This window comes from Dendrobates tinctorius, unplaced genomic scaffold, assembly GCF_039654945.1.
Source record: "Dendrobates tinctorius isolate UK_male_01 unplaced genomic scaffold, ASM3965494v1 ptg000038l, whole genome shotgun sequence".
Classification (NCBI taxonomy): Eukaryota; Metazoa; Chordata; class Amphibia; order Anura; family Dendrobatidae; genus Dendrobates; species Dendrobates tinctorius.
The window spans coordinates 9,487,231-9,504,418 of NW_027361706.1; the positions used below are offsets into that span (position 1 = coordinate 9,487,231).

Here is a 17,188-nt window from a genome sequence, read left to right on the forward strand (position 1 = left end):
TATACATGCAACACAGTTCCATTCCAGGCCAGCAGGGGGGACTCTGAACCGGACTTGAAGGGAGGAGTGCTCTCTGAGGGCCAAGAGGAAGGAGTGGTCAGTTAGTGTGAGGAGGGCCACGTGCATAGACGTGTGAAGAGAAGCTGGAGGTTGAGCTGAGGAAAGAGAGCTCCCTCACAGCAAGAGCGCATGAACTGGAGCCTGGTCTTCACGGTTGTACGGATACTAATGGTCCTGCAACAGATACCAGAGGAGTAGGAAGCTGTAAATGCCCTACCCCCATCTAAGACTCGGAGGCACAACAGCATGGAGTCAGCCAAGAGAGGAATAGCGGCTATAGCTGTCTGCCATACGAGGAGTGCTAATAGAAGAGAATTAGGAGGAACTTCAGTGTAACTCAGTACTGGGAGTACTTCACTCAAATAAGCGCTAGGGAAGGAGACTGCAGAGCCCATCTGCTGAGAGAGAATCCCTGAGCTGCTTCCAGGCTAGCCTGCTCCAGTACCATCTGTAATCAGGACCCTGGACTGCATTTATCAAGTAAAGGTACAGAAATTGCACCCCGCCGTGTCTTTGTCTGCTTCCTACCCTTCCGGCACTGCTACATCCCCATGCCAACCACATCTACACTGCCCTGGGACTACAGCTTCACCTGTGGGGAGCTTTTACATCTTTGCTGCACCATACCATCAGTCCCAGTGGATCTGCATGCAGCGTCGGCTTAACATCTCACTTGCCGAACACCACAGGTGGCGTCACAAACTATTCTATTAACTACATTCCACCATTCAATCTCCCCTAATACTTGGGCGCCCAGAGCCACGGACCGGGTCACCGCTGCTGTGACACATCCCGCTGACACCTGCCCGATACCGCGTACCCCACAGCCCTGGGAGGGCGACCCAACTTGGCGTCACGAACAGGATTACGGAGCCCGGTATCCCCGGGGCCTGTGTGCCAGAGACTGTTGTGTGCTATAGACTGTGTGCGAAATTGGCGCCATCGCCGCCATTATCCCGCTGATTGGCACGCGGGAAGAAAAAAGGGGCAGGCCTTCGTGGGCGGAGCCTGTCACAGAGCGCGAAGAAGTGAAGTGCCGCGCGGGAAGAGAGGACAGCGCACGAGAAGGGGAGGAGCTGAGGCCTGCAGCCCAGAGCATCAGGTGTTGTGAGTTCATTTTCCCCTTCACCGTTGATGTCTGATGAACTCCCTCTGCTGGTGAAGAGAGGTAGTGAAATTGATTGGGAAGAACCTGTCATCTGAACAGGTGGAGCCTGATTGGACACCCGGAATCACTGAGTGGATATAAGGCAGCCGACGCCCTACAGGGGTGCTGGTGATCCTTTCTGCTCTGAGCTCTTGCAAACCAGTTCAGTACCTGTCTTCTGAAAGTATTTGCTCTCTTATTTTTCCATGAGATATTGTCTGTTTACTTAGTGTTTGTGTTCTGCCTGCCCTTGTTGGTACAGGCTGAGCTCCATTTTTGTCTCTGGTCAATTTGATCTTTTGCTCAGTCTTCAGAATATACCTGAGTGCTGATATAGTGATTTTGAAGTCTAGTGACTTCAGGGCCTTTTTTCTATCAGACGTGTTGGACATTATTTTGGCAGAATTTTTGCGGATTGCAGCCAGCATCTTTTCTGTCCTTTCCTACTTAGTTAGCTGGGCCCCATCGTTTGCTCAACCTGTCTTTCTGTCTGTGTTTCTGTTTTCATCTGCTTTTCACCGACAATACATGTTGGGGGCTGTCTATTGCTTTGGGGTCTGCTCTGGGGCAGTTTAGATTTCCCCTTTCTTTCTTTAGGCTTATTTTAGTTCTCCGGCTGTGAACGAGGGGTCTAGGGCACCGTAGGAACCCCCCACAGCTACTGTTAGTTGTGTGAATAGGATCAGGGGTCTGCAATCCGATAGCTACCATCCTCTCCGGTTTTCTGGACTTAGCTTGTATTTTTGTTTTTTCCTCCTTCGGTGACTCGTTCATAACAATCAGGCCTGTGAAGCGGCCGCCGGTAAGCTCACTCAACCCCCGGCCCTGGCTAACGTTAACTAGGGGGGGAAGAGAATGTCTGTGCCAAGCAGCAGTGCAGCGGTGGACGCCGTCGCCAACCCCTCAGCGCCGTAAGGAGTAGCGCCCGCCGCAGCGGTCCCCATAATGCCGCTGTCTATGCCCTACCTTCCGGGAGCGGCCTGGCTACTGCAGTACTCGGGTGAGTCACATACCCTGAGTGAATTTAAAGAGAGACTGTGCAGTTTGTTTAAAGTATACCCTCTGTCTGAAAGCCAGAAAGTGAACATCCTTATTGGACAGCTAACGGGTGCAGCACAGAGAGAGGTGAAAGCCTGGCAGGACACTGACAAAGAGACTGTTAAAAAGATTCTAGCCAAGCTGAGAAGCACCTTTGACACCTACACTGCAGCTGAAATCAAGATGCGATTCTTTGGATGTAAGCAGAAAGCGCAGGACAGTATAAGGGACTATGCTCTTAACCTGCAGGAGGCGCTGCGAGCAGTTAAGCAAGTTGATCCTGACAGTGTGAAGGAGGAAGATAAACTGTTAAAGGAGCAGTTCATTGAAGGACTCCTATCCAGTACCCACAGAGGACAGTTGCGCATCATAACCCTGCAAAACTCTGATCTGGACTTTGCTGATTTTAAGGACAGGGCTATTCGGGTCCTGCAGGAATCAACTGACAGCCGTCCAGCGCCCCCTAGGCGCCCAGCGATCACCTACCATCCGGAACTCACAAGAAAAAAGTATATGCACAAAAGTAGGGATCACCAACAAAAAATATAGTCAAAAAATTCAACAATTTTTATTGTAAATATAATGAACACAGCAGACAAAAACACTATGTTAAAAACAATTAAAAAGTCTGAACAAACAGACACAGATCACAAAACAAAGACAATGGGTCACCTACCATCTGGAAGCAACATCTTTTCCTTCCATCCCTGTGGAGGCTGATGCACAGACTCTGGATAAAGATCCAACTGAGGAGCTGCGTCTTCAGGTCCAGGAGTTGACCAGGGGTATGGCTGCACTTACTAAAACCGTGCAGTCCCTGCAGGTGTCCTCCAAAGAGAAGATCCAGCTTGCTTCCAGTCCAGAGGATGTCCCGTGGCTCCGGAGGAGGAAAACCCCGCCACTCCGTCGGCTTAACATCTCACTTGCCGAACACCACAGGTAGCGTCACAAACTATTCTATTAATTACATTCCACCATTCAATCTCCCCTAATACTTGGACGCCCAGGGCCACGGACCGGGTCACCACTGCTGTGACACATCCCACTGACACCGGCCCGGTACCAAGTACCCCACAGCCCTGGGAGGGCGACCCACTTGCAAATCGCTAGTTTTTCCGCGGGAAATAGGCGGGAATTAAAATGCGGTTTTCTCGCATATTTCCTGCGGAATGGAATTCGGAAATTTCCGCGGCAATTCCGCAACGTGTGCACGTAGCCTCAATGGTTTGGAGCTGGACTGGGCTAAACTAGCCAGTGTGACAACTGATGGTGCTCCTAGCATGGTGGGGTCTAAGAAAGGAGTAATTGCTCGCATTAACCAAGATATGGACAAGCATAACCATTCTCATCCAATAGCCATACACTGCCTCATCCACCAACAGGCGCTGTGTAGTAAATCACCGAAGTGCGACTCTTGTGAAAATTGTGGTATCTTGTGTTCACTTCATTAGAGCTAATCCACAGACAATTTCAGGAATTTCTGTCTGAGCTAAATGGCGCGTATGAAGATGTTCTGTACCACACAGAAGTCCGCTGGCTGAGTCGAGGGAGAGTTTTGAAGCATTTCTATGACTTACTTCCACAGATTACAGAATTTCTGGTTTCAAAAAACAAAGAAATACCAGAGCTCAATGATGCAGAATAGAAATGGCACCTCGCCTTCCTGACAGATGTGACAGAGTTACTTAACAGTTTCAATGTGCAACTTCAAGGAAAGGGGAAGCTCATCTGTGATATGCAATCACATGTGAAAGCATTTGAAGTAAAATTAGGCCTCCTCAACAAACAAGTGAAGGAGGAAAATTTCTGCCATCTCCCCACAACTCAAAATCTGTTAGCGCAAAAAACATTGGTTGCATTCCCAAACAAAACATGTGTGGATTCACTGGAAATCTTACAAAAGCAGTTCCAATTTAGATTTAAAGAGCTTCATCTCCATGGACTGGACATACAACTTTTCCGTAACCCATTTTCTATTGACATTGAAAATGTGGATACAGTTTACCAAATGGAACTGGCTGAACTACAGAATTGTGACTCTCTGAAAGACGCGTTCAAGTCAAGCAGACTTCCTAATTTCTATGCATCTCTCCCCTCTGAGACATATCCTCATCTCAGGAACCATGCACTCAAAATGGCAACGATCACTGGCAGCACTTATGTCTGTGAACAGACTTTTTCCAGAATGAAACATCTGAAATGTCCTACCAGATCTAGACTAACTGATGAACACTTGCATCACTTGTTACGACTAGCAGTGACCAATATGGAACCGGACATTGACCATCTCATTAGCCAGAAGCAGGCCCACAGATCCCATTAAAATATTGGTAAGTTTGTTGATTTAACACTTTACTTATTCTTCATTTTTAATATTGTATTTGTTCCGGTTTTGCTTCTTTTTACTTCTAAATAAGACATGTGCACTGTGCATAGGAATTTGTTCATAGTTTTTTTTTTAAACTATATTCCGGCCCTCCAATGGTCTGAGGGACCGTGAACTGGCCCACTGTTTAAAAAGTTTAAGGACCCCTGATGTAAGACCTCACAGCTCACAGTGCATGTCAGACCAAATGAGAATCACGAGGTCAAAGGAACTGGCCAAGGAGCTCAGAGACAGAATTGTGGCAAGGCACAGATCTGGCCAAGGCTACAAAAGTATTTCTGCAGTACTCAAGGTTCCTAAGAGCACAGTGGCCACCATAATCCTTAAATGGAAGAAGTTTGGGACCACCAGAAGTCTTCCTAGACCTGACCATGCAGCCAAACTGAGCAATCTTGGGAGAAGAGCCTTGGTGAGAGAGATAAAGAAGAACCCCAAGATCACTGTGGCTGAGCTCCACAGATGCAGTAGAGAGATGGGAGCAAGTTCTACAAAGTCAACTATCACTGCAGCCCTCCACCAGTCAGGCCTTTATGGCAGATTGGCCCGACGGAAGCGTCTCCTCAGTGCCAGACATATGAAAGCCTGCATAGAGTTTGCTAAAAAACACATGAAAGACTCCCAGACTATGAGAAATAAGATTCTCTGGTCTGAAGAGACAAAGATACACCTTTTTGGTGATAATTCTAAGCAGTATGTGTGGAGAAAACCAGGCACTGCTCATCACCTGCCCAATACAATCCCAACAGTGAAACATGGTGGTGGCAGCATCATGCTGTGGGGGTGTTTTTCAGCTGTAGGGACAATACAACTGGTTACAATTGAAGGAAACATGAATGCAGCTAAGTACAGAGATATCCTGGATGAAAACCTCTTCCAGAGTGCTCTGGACCTCAGATTTGGCCAAAGGTTCACCTTCCAACAAGACAATGACCCTAAGAACACCGCTAAAATAACAAAGGAGTGGCTTCAGAACCACTCTGTGACCATTCTTGACTGGCCCAGACAGAGCCCTGACCGAAACCCAATTGAGCATCTCTGGAGACCTGAAAATGGCTGTCCACCAACAATCACCATCCAACATGATGGAACTGAAGAGGATCTGCAAGGAAGAATGGCAGAGGATCCCAAAATCCAGGTGTGAAAAACTTGTTGCATCATTCCCAAGAAGACTCATGGCTGTACTACCTCAAAAGGGTGTTTCTACTCAACAATGAGCAAAGGGTCTGAAAACTTATGACCATGAGATATTTCAGTTTTTATTTTTTAATAAATTTGCAAAAATTTCAACATTTGTTTTTTTTCCGTCAAGATGGGGTGCAGAGTGTACATTCAAGAGAAAAAAAATGAACTTTTTTTGAATTTACCAAATGGCTGCAATGAAACAAAGAGTGAAAAATTTAAAGTGGTCTGAAAATTTTCCGTACCCACTGTAGATTTCCAAAGTAAGAATACCAGTCTCATCAAATCTAAGATCCATTTAATAATGTGTTTTGTATGGTGAAATCTGGTGACAAGTCCCTTTGAAGGGGGTTTGGTCTGGGGTTTGAAAACTGCTTGTGCTCCAGTGGTCTCTACCAAACTGGCAGTCAGGTGACTGATGGAAGGGATATCATCACTCCCGAACTCGGCAGAGACCAGTGGGGCAGAGGCAATTATGGTTGTTAATTAAGGCTTCTTTCTTTATTTTATAAAATCTTTAAATATATTTAGGTCTGGCCTAGGGTCTGATGCAAGTATAGGTGTCCGATTTAAGGTCTGGCATTAGATCTTGTAGGTCTGCACATTTTAGAAGTGTCCTTTTACATAAGCCCCACCACTAGAAGAGACGCTCCAGTTATGGCACAACCCTTTGCCGGAGTATCATGCGATGACGGCCTCCACCAGGTTGACCTCTCTGCTACTTATGGCCACTTATGGGTGAATTGGCCATTACACAAGTGTATTAATTAGGAATAATGTGCGGTCTCCCTCTTCAGTAGTGACCGACTCTACAAATATTAAATCTGCTAAAAACAAAAAGCAGATGGTGTGGTGATATTAGCGATGACTGGAAGAAAAATAACATTCTCATTCATCAGAAGCACTGCCACAGTCCTGTCCACACAAACTCGGAAAACGTAGAAGTAACTGAAATTACCCCTAACATCAGACTTGTCCACCCCCGTATCATATATAGGAGCCCAAAAAATTGAGAAATAGAATTTGGCTTGACGCAGATACCAGGAAATATGCTGATAATAACGGACTCCGATTTTCTTGAAGACCAATATTCTTCCTATGATATTGGACCAGTAGCATTAGTAACCTATAAGGTCCCACTGTATATAACAAAAAGACGGGGCTATATGGTCTTTACTAGATCCTGTAAGTGGAGCCTACTGACTTATAGTGGTTTCACGGAGACCTAATGGGCGCTCCTTTGGCCTATGCCAGGGTTATAGACCCCTTTGGATATACTTAAGCCTCATTTGGGGGTCCATGAAACATGGTCCATATATGGACCGTGATGTAAGGACTGGCCACTTGTCTCCTGACGCGAAATTAATAGCCTGTTTAGCATATAGGAGGCTGTTGAGTTCTGGTCGGGAAACTTGTGGCCAGTCCTTACTTCAAGATGCATACAAAGCCCATGTTTCGTGGACCTCTGAATGAGGCTTTAGTGCATACAATGGGAACTTTTTCTTTGGACCTACGTGGTAGCCAAACCGGGGCATTCTTCACTTATGCAACTGGCATCCTTGGTTCGGCATCCTGTGTTCCTTTAGTGTTCACTAGGCCTTGTAAAGTCATGAAAGTCATGACGTCAAGCCAAGACAATGTGAGTGTACAGTCAGAGGAGCGCTAAGGACACAGGGACAAAGCAAAAGTTTCTTTAGCCCACAACGCGTTTCGACGGCAGTCTGTCTTCATCAGGTGCTAACTGCTGTCGAAACGTGCTGTGGGCTAAAGAAACTTTTGCTTTGTCCTTGTGTCCTTTGCGCTCCTGTGACCATACACTCACATTGTCCTAGCTTATCATCCTCCATTGGAGGTTTACGGCTGGAGCTGCATTGGACCACCCATTTAATATATCTCGATCACCGCCTTCCTGGTGCTCCCTAGTGACCGCTACTTTTTATTGACTTTTATGACGTCAAGTAAGGCCTAGTCAATAAGCTTCAAGTGACATCGTGAGCCCACTAGACCTGGCAAACGCTACAGGTGGCCAGGGTGTTGGACCAAGGATGCCAGTCATAAAATTGAAAACTTTCCTAGCCCGGCTGCCGTGGAGGTCCACACTGGATGCCAGAGCCAGACCAAATGTTTCTGCTGAACTTTACTCTACACTGATGAGGGGCAAACACCATGAAACTGAAGTCTGTAGATGAGTTCCTGAAACTGCATTCATTCATGCTCATGTTACAAGGGTCATTAAAGGAGTCAGACAAATGGTACTGCGAGATCATTTCTTTGGGAGCTAGTTTGCATACTTTTCTCCCATGGAGCATTGCCTGTAAGACTCCATGCTCAGTCTCTTTAAGAAGAACCAGTACTTTCTGCTCTGACTTAAGACTTGTTTGCTTTAAGACTTGCTGTAAGAAAAGTATAGACCGCCCCCAAGGTCCTCGGAGGCCAACTGAAATTAGCGGTATAGGAGGGTCATCGGGATTTACGTTACTTGTGTGAGAAATGCAATTAGATATGAATTACAAAGAACAATCATGCATGCTGGGTAAGCATATGGTATATACTCCCACCCACCCACCCCTTTTCAGAAGTCTTGTCAATTCCCAGTGATTTCTATTAATCAGATAAAAATTGCATGAATAATACATTAAAAAAATACATTAAAAGAGATAAAAGCAATTGTAGCATTAATGTAAAGTTCGAAAGACAAGAAGTAAACTCGGGAGCTAAGAAGATCAGAGTGTGGTCAGCATGTGCCAGGAGCGGCGCCAAGATGCCACCTAGCCGGGCAATAAACTGAGCCTTTGCCCTGGGTGATGCAAAGCTTAGGTAAAGCATCAGTCAGGGGGCATGCTGCCAGTGGATCGATGGGTTACTAAAAAAATCACCAGTATACACTCACAATCATCCTGTTTGCCAATTACAGCACGCGTGGTGCCAGCGCCCGCCCGGTTGATTGTAAAATCACAGCTGTATCCGGTCATCCATCCATACACAACTGTATTTACCAATGTGTGCCAATCTCGCGCCAGCCCCCTCCACACCAACTAGAGTGCACGGTGAAGCGGATGGCGCTCTAGTTACTCGCTAAACTAAAACTGAGGATTTAGGGCCAAACAAGAGATTGTTGTACAAATCCATGAGCTCTGACGGATTAAATCTGGAAATGTCTCTGACCTGTCCGTGGATGCAACAAGTAGTCACGCGTAGTGGTATATTATGGGTTGCCAGCGCCTGGGGTGAGGCAAGTATCTATCTTTGAGCCCCTTCCACTAGTCTCGTACTGAACTCCTTATAGCCCTAGAGCATGTATTGTATTTAAAAGGGAATCTGTCAACAGGTCATTGCTCAAAGCACCTGATTTAGGGACAGAAACCCTTATACCAGTGATGTGTCACTTACTGGGCTGTGTGTTGCTGTTTAAAAACAAAACAGTGTTTTATCAGCAGGAGATTATCACTACAGGACTAGGTGTCGCGTGCCTCTTAGTCAACTGCTCTGTATATCCCCGCCCCCACCACTGATTGGCAGCTTTGTGTCAATATACAGTGAAACCTTCCAATCAGTGGTGTGGGCGGGGTTATACAGAGCTCAGTATTCCAAGCTCTGCTAGATCAGCAGCAGAGAAAACTGTGACTCTATCACAACTGCTGCAGCTAGTCAACTAAGTGATACATCGCTATGTTAAGGCTCTCAGCCACTACATTATGCTGCACTCCGATGAGAGCAAAAATCTGGTGAGAGATTCTTTTAACAGAAAATAACGATTTCTTTATAGTTTGCCCCTATTTCTCAAATTTTTACGTAAAATTAATAAAATAAAAAGAGTTACGGTATGTATTGCCATATTATAAGTTTAAATTTTTATCATTTATTTTTTGTTACATAGCTATTTTCTTAGCCTAGCTCTAAAGTTAGAAATATTGGGTAAATAAAATAAAATTTATCATAATGGCAGATTTTATTTTTTTTATTTATTTATTTTTTTTAATATGGGCACTTTTTTAACTTTTGGCTGCTCTCTCAGCAGCTCTTTGGCTCTCGACAAGTAAGAGCAGAGGCAGAGCGCAGCGGGAGAGCACGGAGCGTCGCACATGATTCCCTTGAGGGTCCCAAGGGGGGACTGTCCCCTTGGTATATATGCCCTGTCTGATCTTCAACCCTTGGAAGTCAGGACTCACGCTGAAACGGCCTACGAGCCAAGTGACCCCCTGAGCCGAACTGTGCCTTGTCGGAATCCATTAAAGGGCGACAGGAGGGAGTATTTTTTGCTTTGCTCCCATGGTGGTTTTTTTGCATGCAGGAGGGTATACCCACATGCCGTCATGAGAAGTCAATGACTTAAGCCCACGGCAGGAATCCACTTATACGGCAGACGATGAGTGCATTGCTTTACATAACGGGACAGAACAAGCCAACATTTCATTACGACAAGTAGACCGCACAGGAAAATGCTGAGACCGTGCGTAAAAAAAGAAAGCGAAGCCATAATCCCCCGCTGCCTGAAACAGGCAAATGTCACGTATCAAAAGCCAAGACGTGACATGTTCCTTCTGTAGTACACTGACCCAGATGTGTTTTTTTTTTTTTTACAAATACAATACCAAAGGAGAACATGTACCGGAACACTCAGAATAAAGGGGGTCAGCCACCCCCAAAAATCGATCGAAACTAAGCACAATGTTACACTGGGGAAAATAAGGCTTGGATACTCTGCCGATTTTGCAAGTTTTCCCATCTACAAAGAAAGGAGAGGTCTGTAATTATCGTAGGTACACTTCACCTGTGAGAGACCAGAATCTAAGTATAAAAAACAGAAAATCACATGGTATGATTTTTAAATAATTAAATAGCATTTTATTGCATTAAATAAGTATTTGATCACCGACCAACCAGCAAGAATTCTGGCTCTCACAGACCTGTTAGTTTTTCTTTAAGAAGCCTCCTACTCTGCACTCATTACCTGTATTAATTGCACCTGTTTGTACTTGTTACCTGTATAAAAGACACCTGTCCCACACTCAATCACACTCCAACCTCTCCACCATGGCCAAGTCCAAAGAGCTGACTAAGGACACCAGGGACAACATTACAGACCTGAACAAGGCTGGGATGGGCTACAGGACAATAGGCAAGCAGCTTTGCGAGAAGGAAACAACTGTTGGCACAATTATTAGAAAATGGAAGAAACACAAGATGACTGTCAGTCTTCCTTGGTTTGGGGCTCCATGCAAGATCTCACCTCGTAGGGTAAGGATGATTCTGAGAAAGGTAAGAAATCAGCCCATAACTACACAGGAGGACCTGGTGAATGACCTGAAGAGAGCTGGGACCACAGTCTCAAACATCACTGTTAGTAACACAGTATGCAATCATGGATTAAAATCCTGCAGGACACGCAAGGTCCTCCTGCACACGCCAGAACATGTCCAGGCATGTCTGAAGATTGCCAATAACCATCTGGATGATCCAGAGGAGGCATGAGAGAAGGTCATGTGGTCAGATGAGACCAAAATAGAACTTTTTGGTATCAATTACACTTGCCGTGTTTGGAGGAAGAAGAACGATAAGTACAACCCCAAGAACACCGTCCCAACCGTGAAGCATGGTGGGGGAAATAACATACTTTGGGGTGCTTTTCTGCAAAGGTGACAGGACACTGCACCGTATTGAAGGGAGGATGGATGGGGTCATGTATCATGAGATTTTGACCAACAACCTCCTTCCCTCAGTATGAGCATTGAAGATGGGTCATGGCTGGGTCTTCCAGCATAACAATGGCCCACACAGCCAGGGCAACTATGGAGTGGCTTCGTAAGAAGCATTTCAAGGTCCTTCAGAGGCCTAGCCAGTCCCTAGATCTGAACCCAATAGAAAATCTTTGGAAGGAGCTGAAATTCAATGTTGCCCAGTGACAGCCCCCAAACCAGAAAGATGTGGAGAAGATCAGTATGGAGGAGTGGGCCAAAATCCCTGCTGCAGTGTGTGCAAACTTGGTGAAGAACTACAGGAAACGTCTGACCTCTGTAATTGCAAACAAAGGTTTCTGTACCAAATATTAAGTTCTGTTTTTCTATCGTATCAAATACTTATTTCATGCAATAAAATGCAAACTAATTATGTAAAAATCATACAATGTGATTTTCAGGATTTTTATTTTTAGAGTCTGTCTCTCACAGGTGAAGTGTACTTACGATAAAAATGACAGACCTCTCCATACTTTCTAGGTGGGAAAACGTTCAAAATCAGCAGTGTATCCAATACTTATTTTCATCACTGTATATAGGGGACTTCACCTCCCCCAGAGTAAAACATATCCTTACTGCATAAATCTGTCCCTTTCCGATATCCTTCACTTCTGTCCCCTGAATCTGGACACCAAATTTTGCTAAATGCACCATAGGGTGCACGCGGTGTGATAAATTTAGTGACTCATACAAGACAGATTGGTCACTTTCCTCCTCCTTACACCGTTTCTTGGCATGCCATTATGAGTTTTGGACATTTCACGCCTCCATTCAGTTGCCTTAAAGCCTTCACAAAACCTTCAATAAAGGGCACGGATTAAAAAAAAAAAGTCTAAATTCCATAGTAATTTTGCTGCAAGACATTTTGACATTTTTTGGAGCAATTTGTGCCAGGACTTGTTTTTGGGCTCCCGATTCATTCACACTGTCATTTTGCAAACCAGTCTGGATGGACAAGCTCGCTAGAAACTACTGGCTTGGATTTTGATGAATTAGACGGGGGGGGGGCGGCTTCACCAAGCCCCAGATTATTTTGGGACTGGCGCGTAAAAATGACAAAACCTGCAAAAATTATGGCCAACCTTACAAGTTCTGCAGGACTAGCTGTCCATCTAAGGCTAGGTTCACATTTGCAGATGGCCGAGCTGCGGACTTCCTCTGTGCAGCTCTGCCCACTGCCACACCTCCTCCATCAAGCTCCGCCTACTTCTGCATGCGGCCTGCGTACCCTATCTTTAACATTGGGTATGCAGGTCGTGCGGATGTATGCGGATGCCTCCGCATGCGACGTTTTGACGATGCGGCGAGCCGCGTCGAACGCAAAATGTTGGCATTTGATGCGGTCACCGCATCGTCAAAACGACGCATGCGGGGGCATCCGCATACATCCGCACGACCTGCGTACCCAATGTTAAAGATAGGGTACGCAGGCCGCATGCAGAAGTAGGTGTAGCTTGATGGAGGAGGTGTGGCAGTGGGCGGAGCTGCACAGAGGAAGTCCGCAGCCCTCCGCAGCTCGGCATCCGCAAATGTGAACCTAGCCTAAGGCCGAATTCAGACTTATGCATAGCAAATTTTCAGTACGGACTGGCCGCGGGTCTCCTGTCGAATTCGGGACAGTCCGTGCATCTTAGTCCATACTCAGATTGTTATATACAGAAGTCTGGATTCTGTTTAATTTGTATGGGGGAATCCCAACATTGTCTATAGGGCATGAAAAAAAAAAAAAAGGATTGGGCTGTTGGATTTTAACATGCCCAGTCGTTTTAATTCAGGGAAGATAAGCTGATGCCTGATCTGGCATGTGTGGGAGCAGGGTTCAGAGAAATGCTCTATAATGTATATGACCAGCTTAACATATATGGAAATTCCACTTTTTTCATGATCAGCATTGATACTATCGAGTGCGACAACATACAAAGCACAGACGAGGATCCACACGACAGCGCTAATCTAATCACTGTACACACAGCGCCCTCCATATACTGTTTGCATCCGGCTCCTCGTCATACGGACGTTCGTTTGAGACATCACAGAGCCTGACTGTTTATCAGCGATCGTAACATCCTCCACAAATCTAATTCACAAGTGCCCATCCGCCCGGCTCGCTCATCAAACAAGCTGCACATGGACAGGAGGCGATTCGTGCCATTTTGCCAGGAAATCTGCAATATTTTCAACCACAATCTAAAAAAAAAAAAAAAAATCCAGCTTCCTCCATGACGCAATCTTCCACTGACATTTAGTAATATACAAAATAGACGGAAGAAAAAAAAAAAGAGAAGAAAAACACCGGAAGGTCTTACCAGGTTGTGGTTGGTGGAGTTGGAGTCGTCATCAGGAAATGGGATGTAAACAGCTAAGGCCACACAATTGGCAAAAATCGCCACTAATATAAATATGTCAAATGGTCTGAAGACAAAAGGTTAAGGTTACAACACGGCTAAAGGAATCCAAAGAAAATGGGGGTCCAGTTTGCTAAACTTATTTTCACATTGTATGAAGTTAAAGGGATACAACAGTACTGACTAGACTTGGTACCAATTGATTTGCAGGACCGGGTTGAGCGTCCATGTCGTTGGACCAAAGCCCCGAGAACCACCTCCTCCTTTCTTTTGATAAGCCAGCCTGGCTCGACGTGTTACAACAATAGCGACGTTGCGACGGTGCGCCAGGCCGGCTAATCAAAGGAAGAGCCGCGGTTGTCGGGAGGTAGAAGGAGGTCTCAGCGACGCAAATCGTTTCGCACCAACTCTAATTCTATGATATTGATGACCTATCCATGCGATCGGTCATCAGTATCAGATTGGTGGGTGTCCAACCCACACAGTACACATAATTTTGATCTGCAAATAAGAGCAAAATTTTTTCCAAAAGTGAACCACCACTGATAATTTCCTTAAATGGGCTGTCCAACACTATTTTTTTGGCTTAAAGGTAAACTGATACTCATCTTTTCACTCCCCCCCCCCACAAAGATCTAGCGCAGTCTCCTCTCCATCAGCTCTGGAAGCGGTGCAAGCTCCGGCACCACTGTAGCCAGTAATTGGCTGCAGCGGTTAGGTAACTAGAAGATCGGGTCATTGGATAACCATGTGATGTGACGCGTTCTTCTACTCACTTCTGAACACTGCAGAAGTGCTGGGACTTCCCAACTGAGCAGACACCACTTCCTGAGCTAGCGTGAACCTTCAGAACAGCCTGCGATGGATCCTCGGGGGAAGCTCGAAGGTGAATATATATCGATGTTTATTATTTTTACTTTGATTATTTTTTTTTTTCACTTTTTTTTCCTTAAATAACTGAAGGATCCCTTTACAACAAGCACATGTCACCATAAAGGATACTTCCATTCTACTATACTGATACAGGCTCTCCGGATTGGGTTATTGAGAGACAAGCAGAAAAGGGCACGGGCTGGTCTGTTGTTGGTTGAGCTTCCACCTTGTTTTTTGCTCTTCGCATACTGCTGCCGTTTTTTCTGGGACAGGGATCCAACCGGCAGGGGCTCAGTGGTGCTCATATTCTGGGCAGCCTTGGCCTGTCGGGCAGCATCGATCGCAGCTTGCCAAGATAGGACGGTCTGCTTGGACGGCGCCGCACTCTTGGACTGGAGATTTGACCCGTCGACAGCAAGTGGAGGTCGCTTGCTACTTGCATAGTTCGGCCCTGTAACCAAGAGGATATGTTAGGATTTTCGATAGACAATCATGCAGAAAATCAATCGTCCGAGTGTTCATTATTCCAGTCACACAGGACGTATAGCACAGATTGGCTTTATTAAAGGGCGCCTTTACCCTCCTGTACACAACAGAGATAGCCAGAAAATGCAATCAATTCCCGGTATCATCAAGTATGAAAGGCGGACAACTTTTCCAAATGCTTTCAGAAATCAGTAGTATGTAAGCTCTAAATAGAATATTTTATCATTGAAATCAGTCCCCCAGAGAAAAACAATAAATATCGGTAATGCTGAAGCAAAAAAAAAAAGTCTACGCAAATAGAATTATTTCAGATCTTTTATGATACGGTCTAATTCTAGTTCTAGCTTCCATTTAGGTCCCATTTGGACATCTATTTTGTTTCCATGTGTTGCATGGATAGAACAAATACCCGTTATTGTCTATGGGGTTGATCACATATCCGTGTTTTTTGGGGGACAGGGTGTCCGCAAAAAAAAAAAAGGAGACATGTCCGGTTTTGATGTGAGTGACGGATCAAACTCAACTATTAAAGTCAATAGGTCCATGAAAAACTCGGCTAAAAGCTATGAAATGGCCCCAAAAATGACCCGTGTAATGGCGTCTTATCCAACAGGACAGCATGTCACACGTGAGAGCAGTGGACACAATGTAATCTGCTATGGTGACATGTTGGTTAGAGTAGAGATGTGTCCTTAAAGACCTATATGAAATATTGAGGAGACTTCTAGAAGAAGGAAGACCTCTCGGACTGATGGAAAATTTGCCAAATGTTTGAGAGGCACGTTTCTTGTGTGTAATGTAGAGGTGGTCGGTCATCAGAGGGAAGGCCTGGCGTCAAACCACACGGCTGAGGGAAAAGGAGCATGGAGGGGGCCTAGAATGGTGGAAAGTATTGAGTGCCACAAAGACCTTTTGAGTTAGCACCGCCAACAGCTGGCAAGTATGTAATAATACTACGAAAGTACGTGGAATCCCAAGCACGACACATCATTAAGGAGGACACTGAAACGGAAGGAAAGAGAATATAAAAGGTAAGCATCATGATAGTTATTTGTTTCCTTTTTAATGCCAACCCTTAAGGCCCAATCATATGGGCCGATAGATAAGTGTTTGTAAAAAGCCACTCCTTTGACAATTACCTCGACTGACCAAGTGGCAAATAGGTTTTTAATAAGCAAAAAAACTTGTAAGTTGTGTGCAATAATTTTTAAGCAGGCTTAAAAATTATCGTTATTAGCAGCAGTGATATTATACGTGCACGGAATAGTGATATTAACAATCATTCTAAAAACCTGACCAGCCATATAAATCGATCAGCATTTGTTTAAAGGGGTTCTCAAAGCAAAAATGCCCGTCACGTAATTCACATGTCAACCCGTTCTAGTCATGTAAGAGAACAGGCTGCTGTCTGGAGAAAAAAAGGCTCCCGAGATCTGTGTCTCAACTGACTAAGGAACTCTATCATAACCACAAGTACCGGTGAGCTGCCAAAGACGGGTTGATACCGGAGAACAAATAAATCTTCTCGGGCTGACTGACTATGCAAGGACTGAGGAAGGGGAAAAAAAATCTTTTGTGCACAGTCAACTATGGAGATTTATTTCAGTCATATCACAGCTCTTCTCTTCAGCTCACTGAGGAACATGTGCTTACGATACAGCTCCTCTGTCAGTTGAGACACAGGTCTCGGGAGCTGTGTTTCTTCATACTGCGGTCCATCCTGACACGTGACTAGGATTTGCCACCATTTGAATTACGGTAAGCAACAGGGACCATTTTATTACAGTTTTTTAGAACTCCTTAAAAAGGTTGAGTTTGTAAACCCAGCTTTATAATGTCCAGATGAAGCAAATTTGCTGCAGATTTTTAGTGCAGATTCCATGCTAAAAATTCTTAACATAGAAGTCCAAAAAAACGGCACTAGGTCTACCATGCCACA

The 17,188-nt window shown here is 45.1% G+C and overlaps 1 protein-coding gene across 15 annotated transcripts in view; it reads right to left on the reverse strand.

The window, feature by feature from the left end:
- CACNA1D (calcium voltage-gated channel subunit alpha1 D) overlaps positions 1–17,188 on the reverse strand; it is a 361,717-nt gene that overhangs the window by 315,052 nt on the left and 29,477 nt on the right. For all 15 annotated transcript variants that reach the window (XM_073574161.1, XM_073574160.1, XM_073574162.1 and 12 more), the window contains exons 2-3: positions 14,893–15,214; positions 13,852–13,957 (exon numbers count right to left, since the gene is read on the reverse strand). In XM_073574161.1, coding sequence (XP_073430262.1) covers positions 13,852–13,957; positions 14,893–15,214 — 428 coding nt within the window. The remainder of the gene's footprint in view (positions 1–13,851; positions 13,958–14,892; positions 15,215–17,188) is intronic.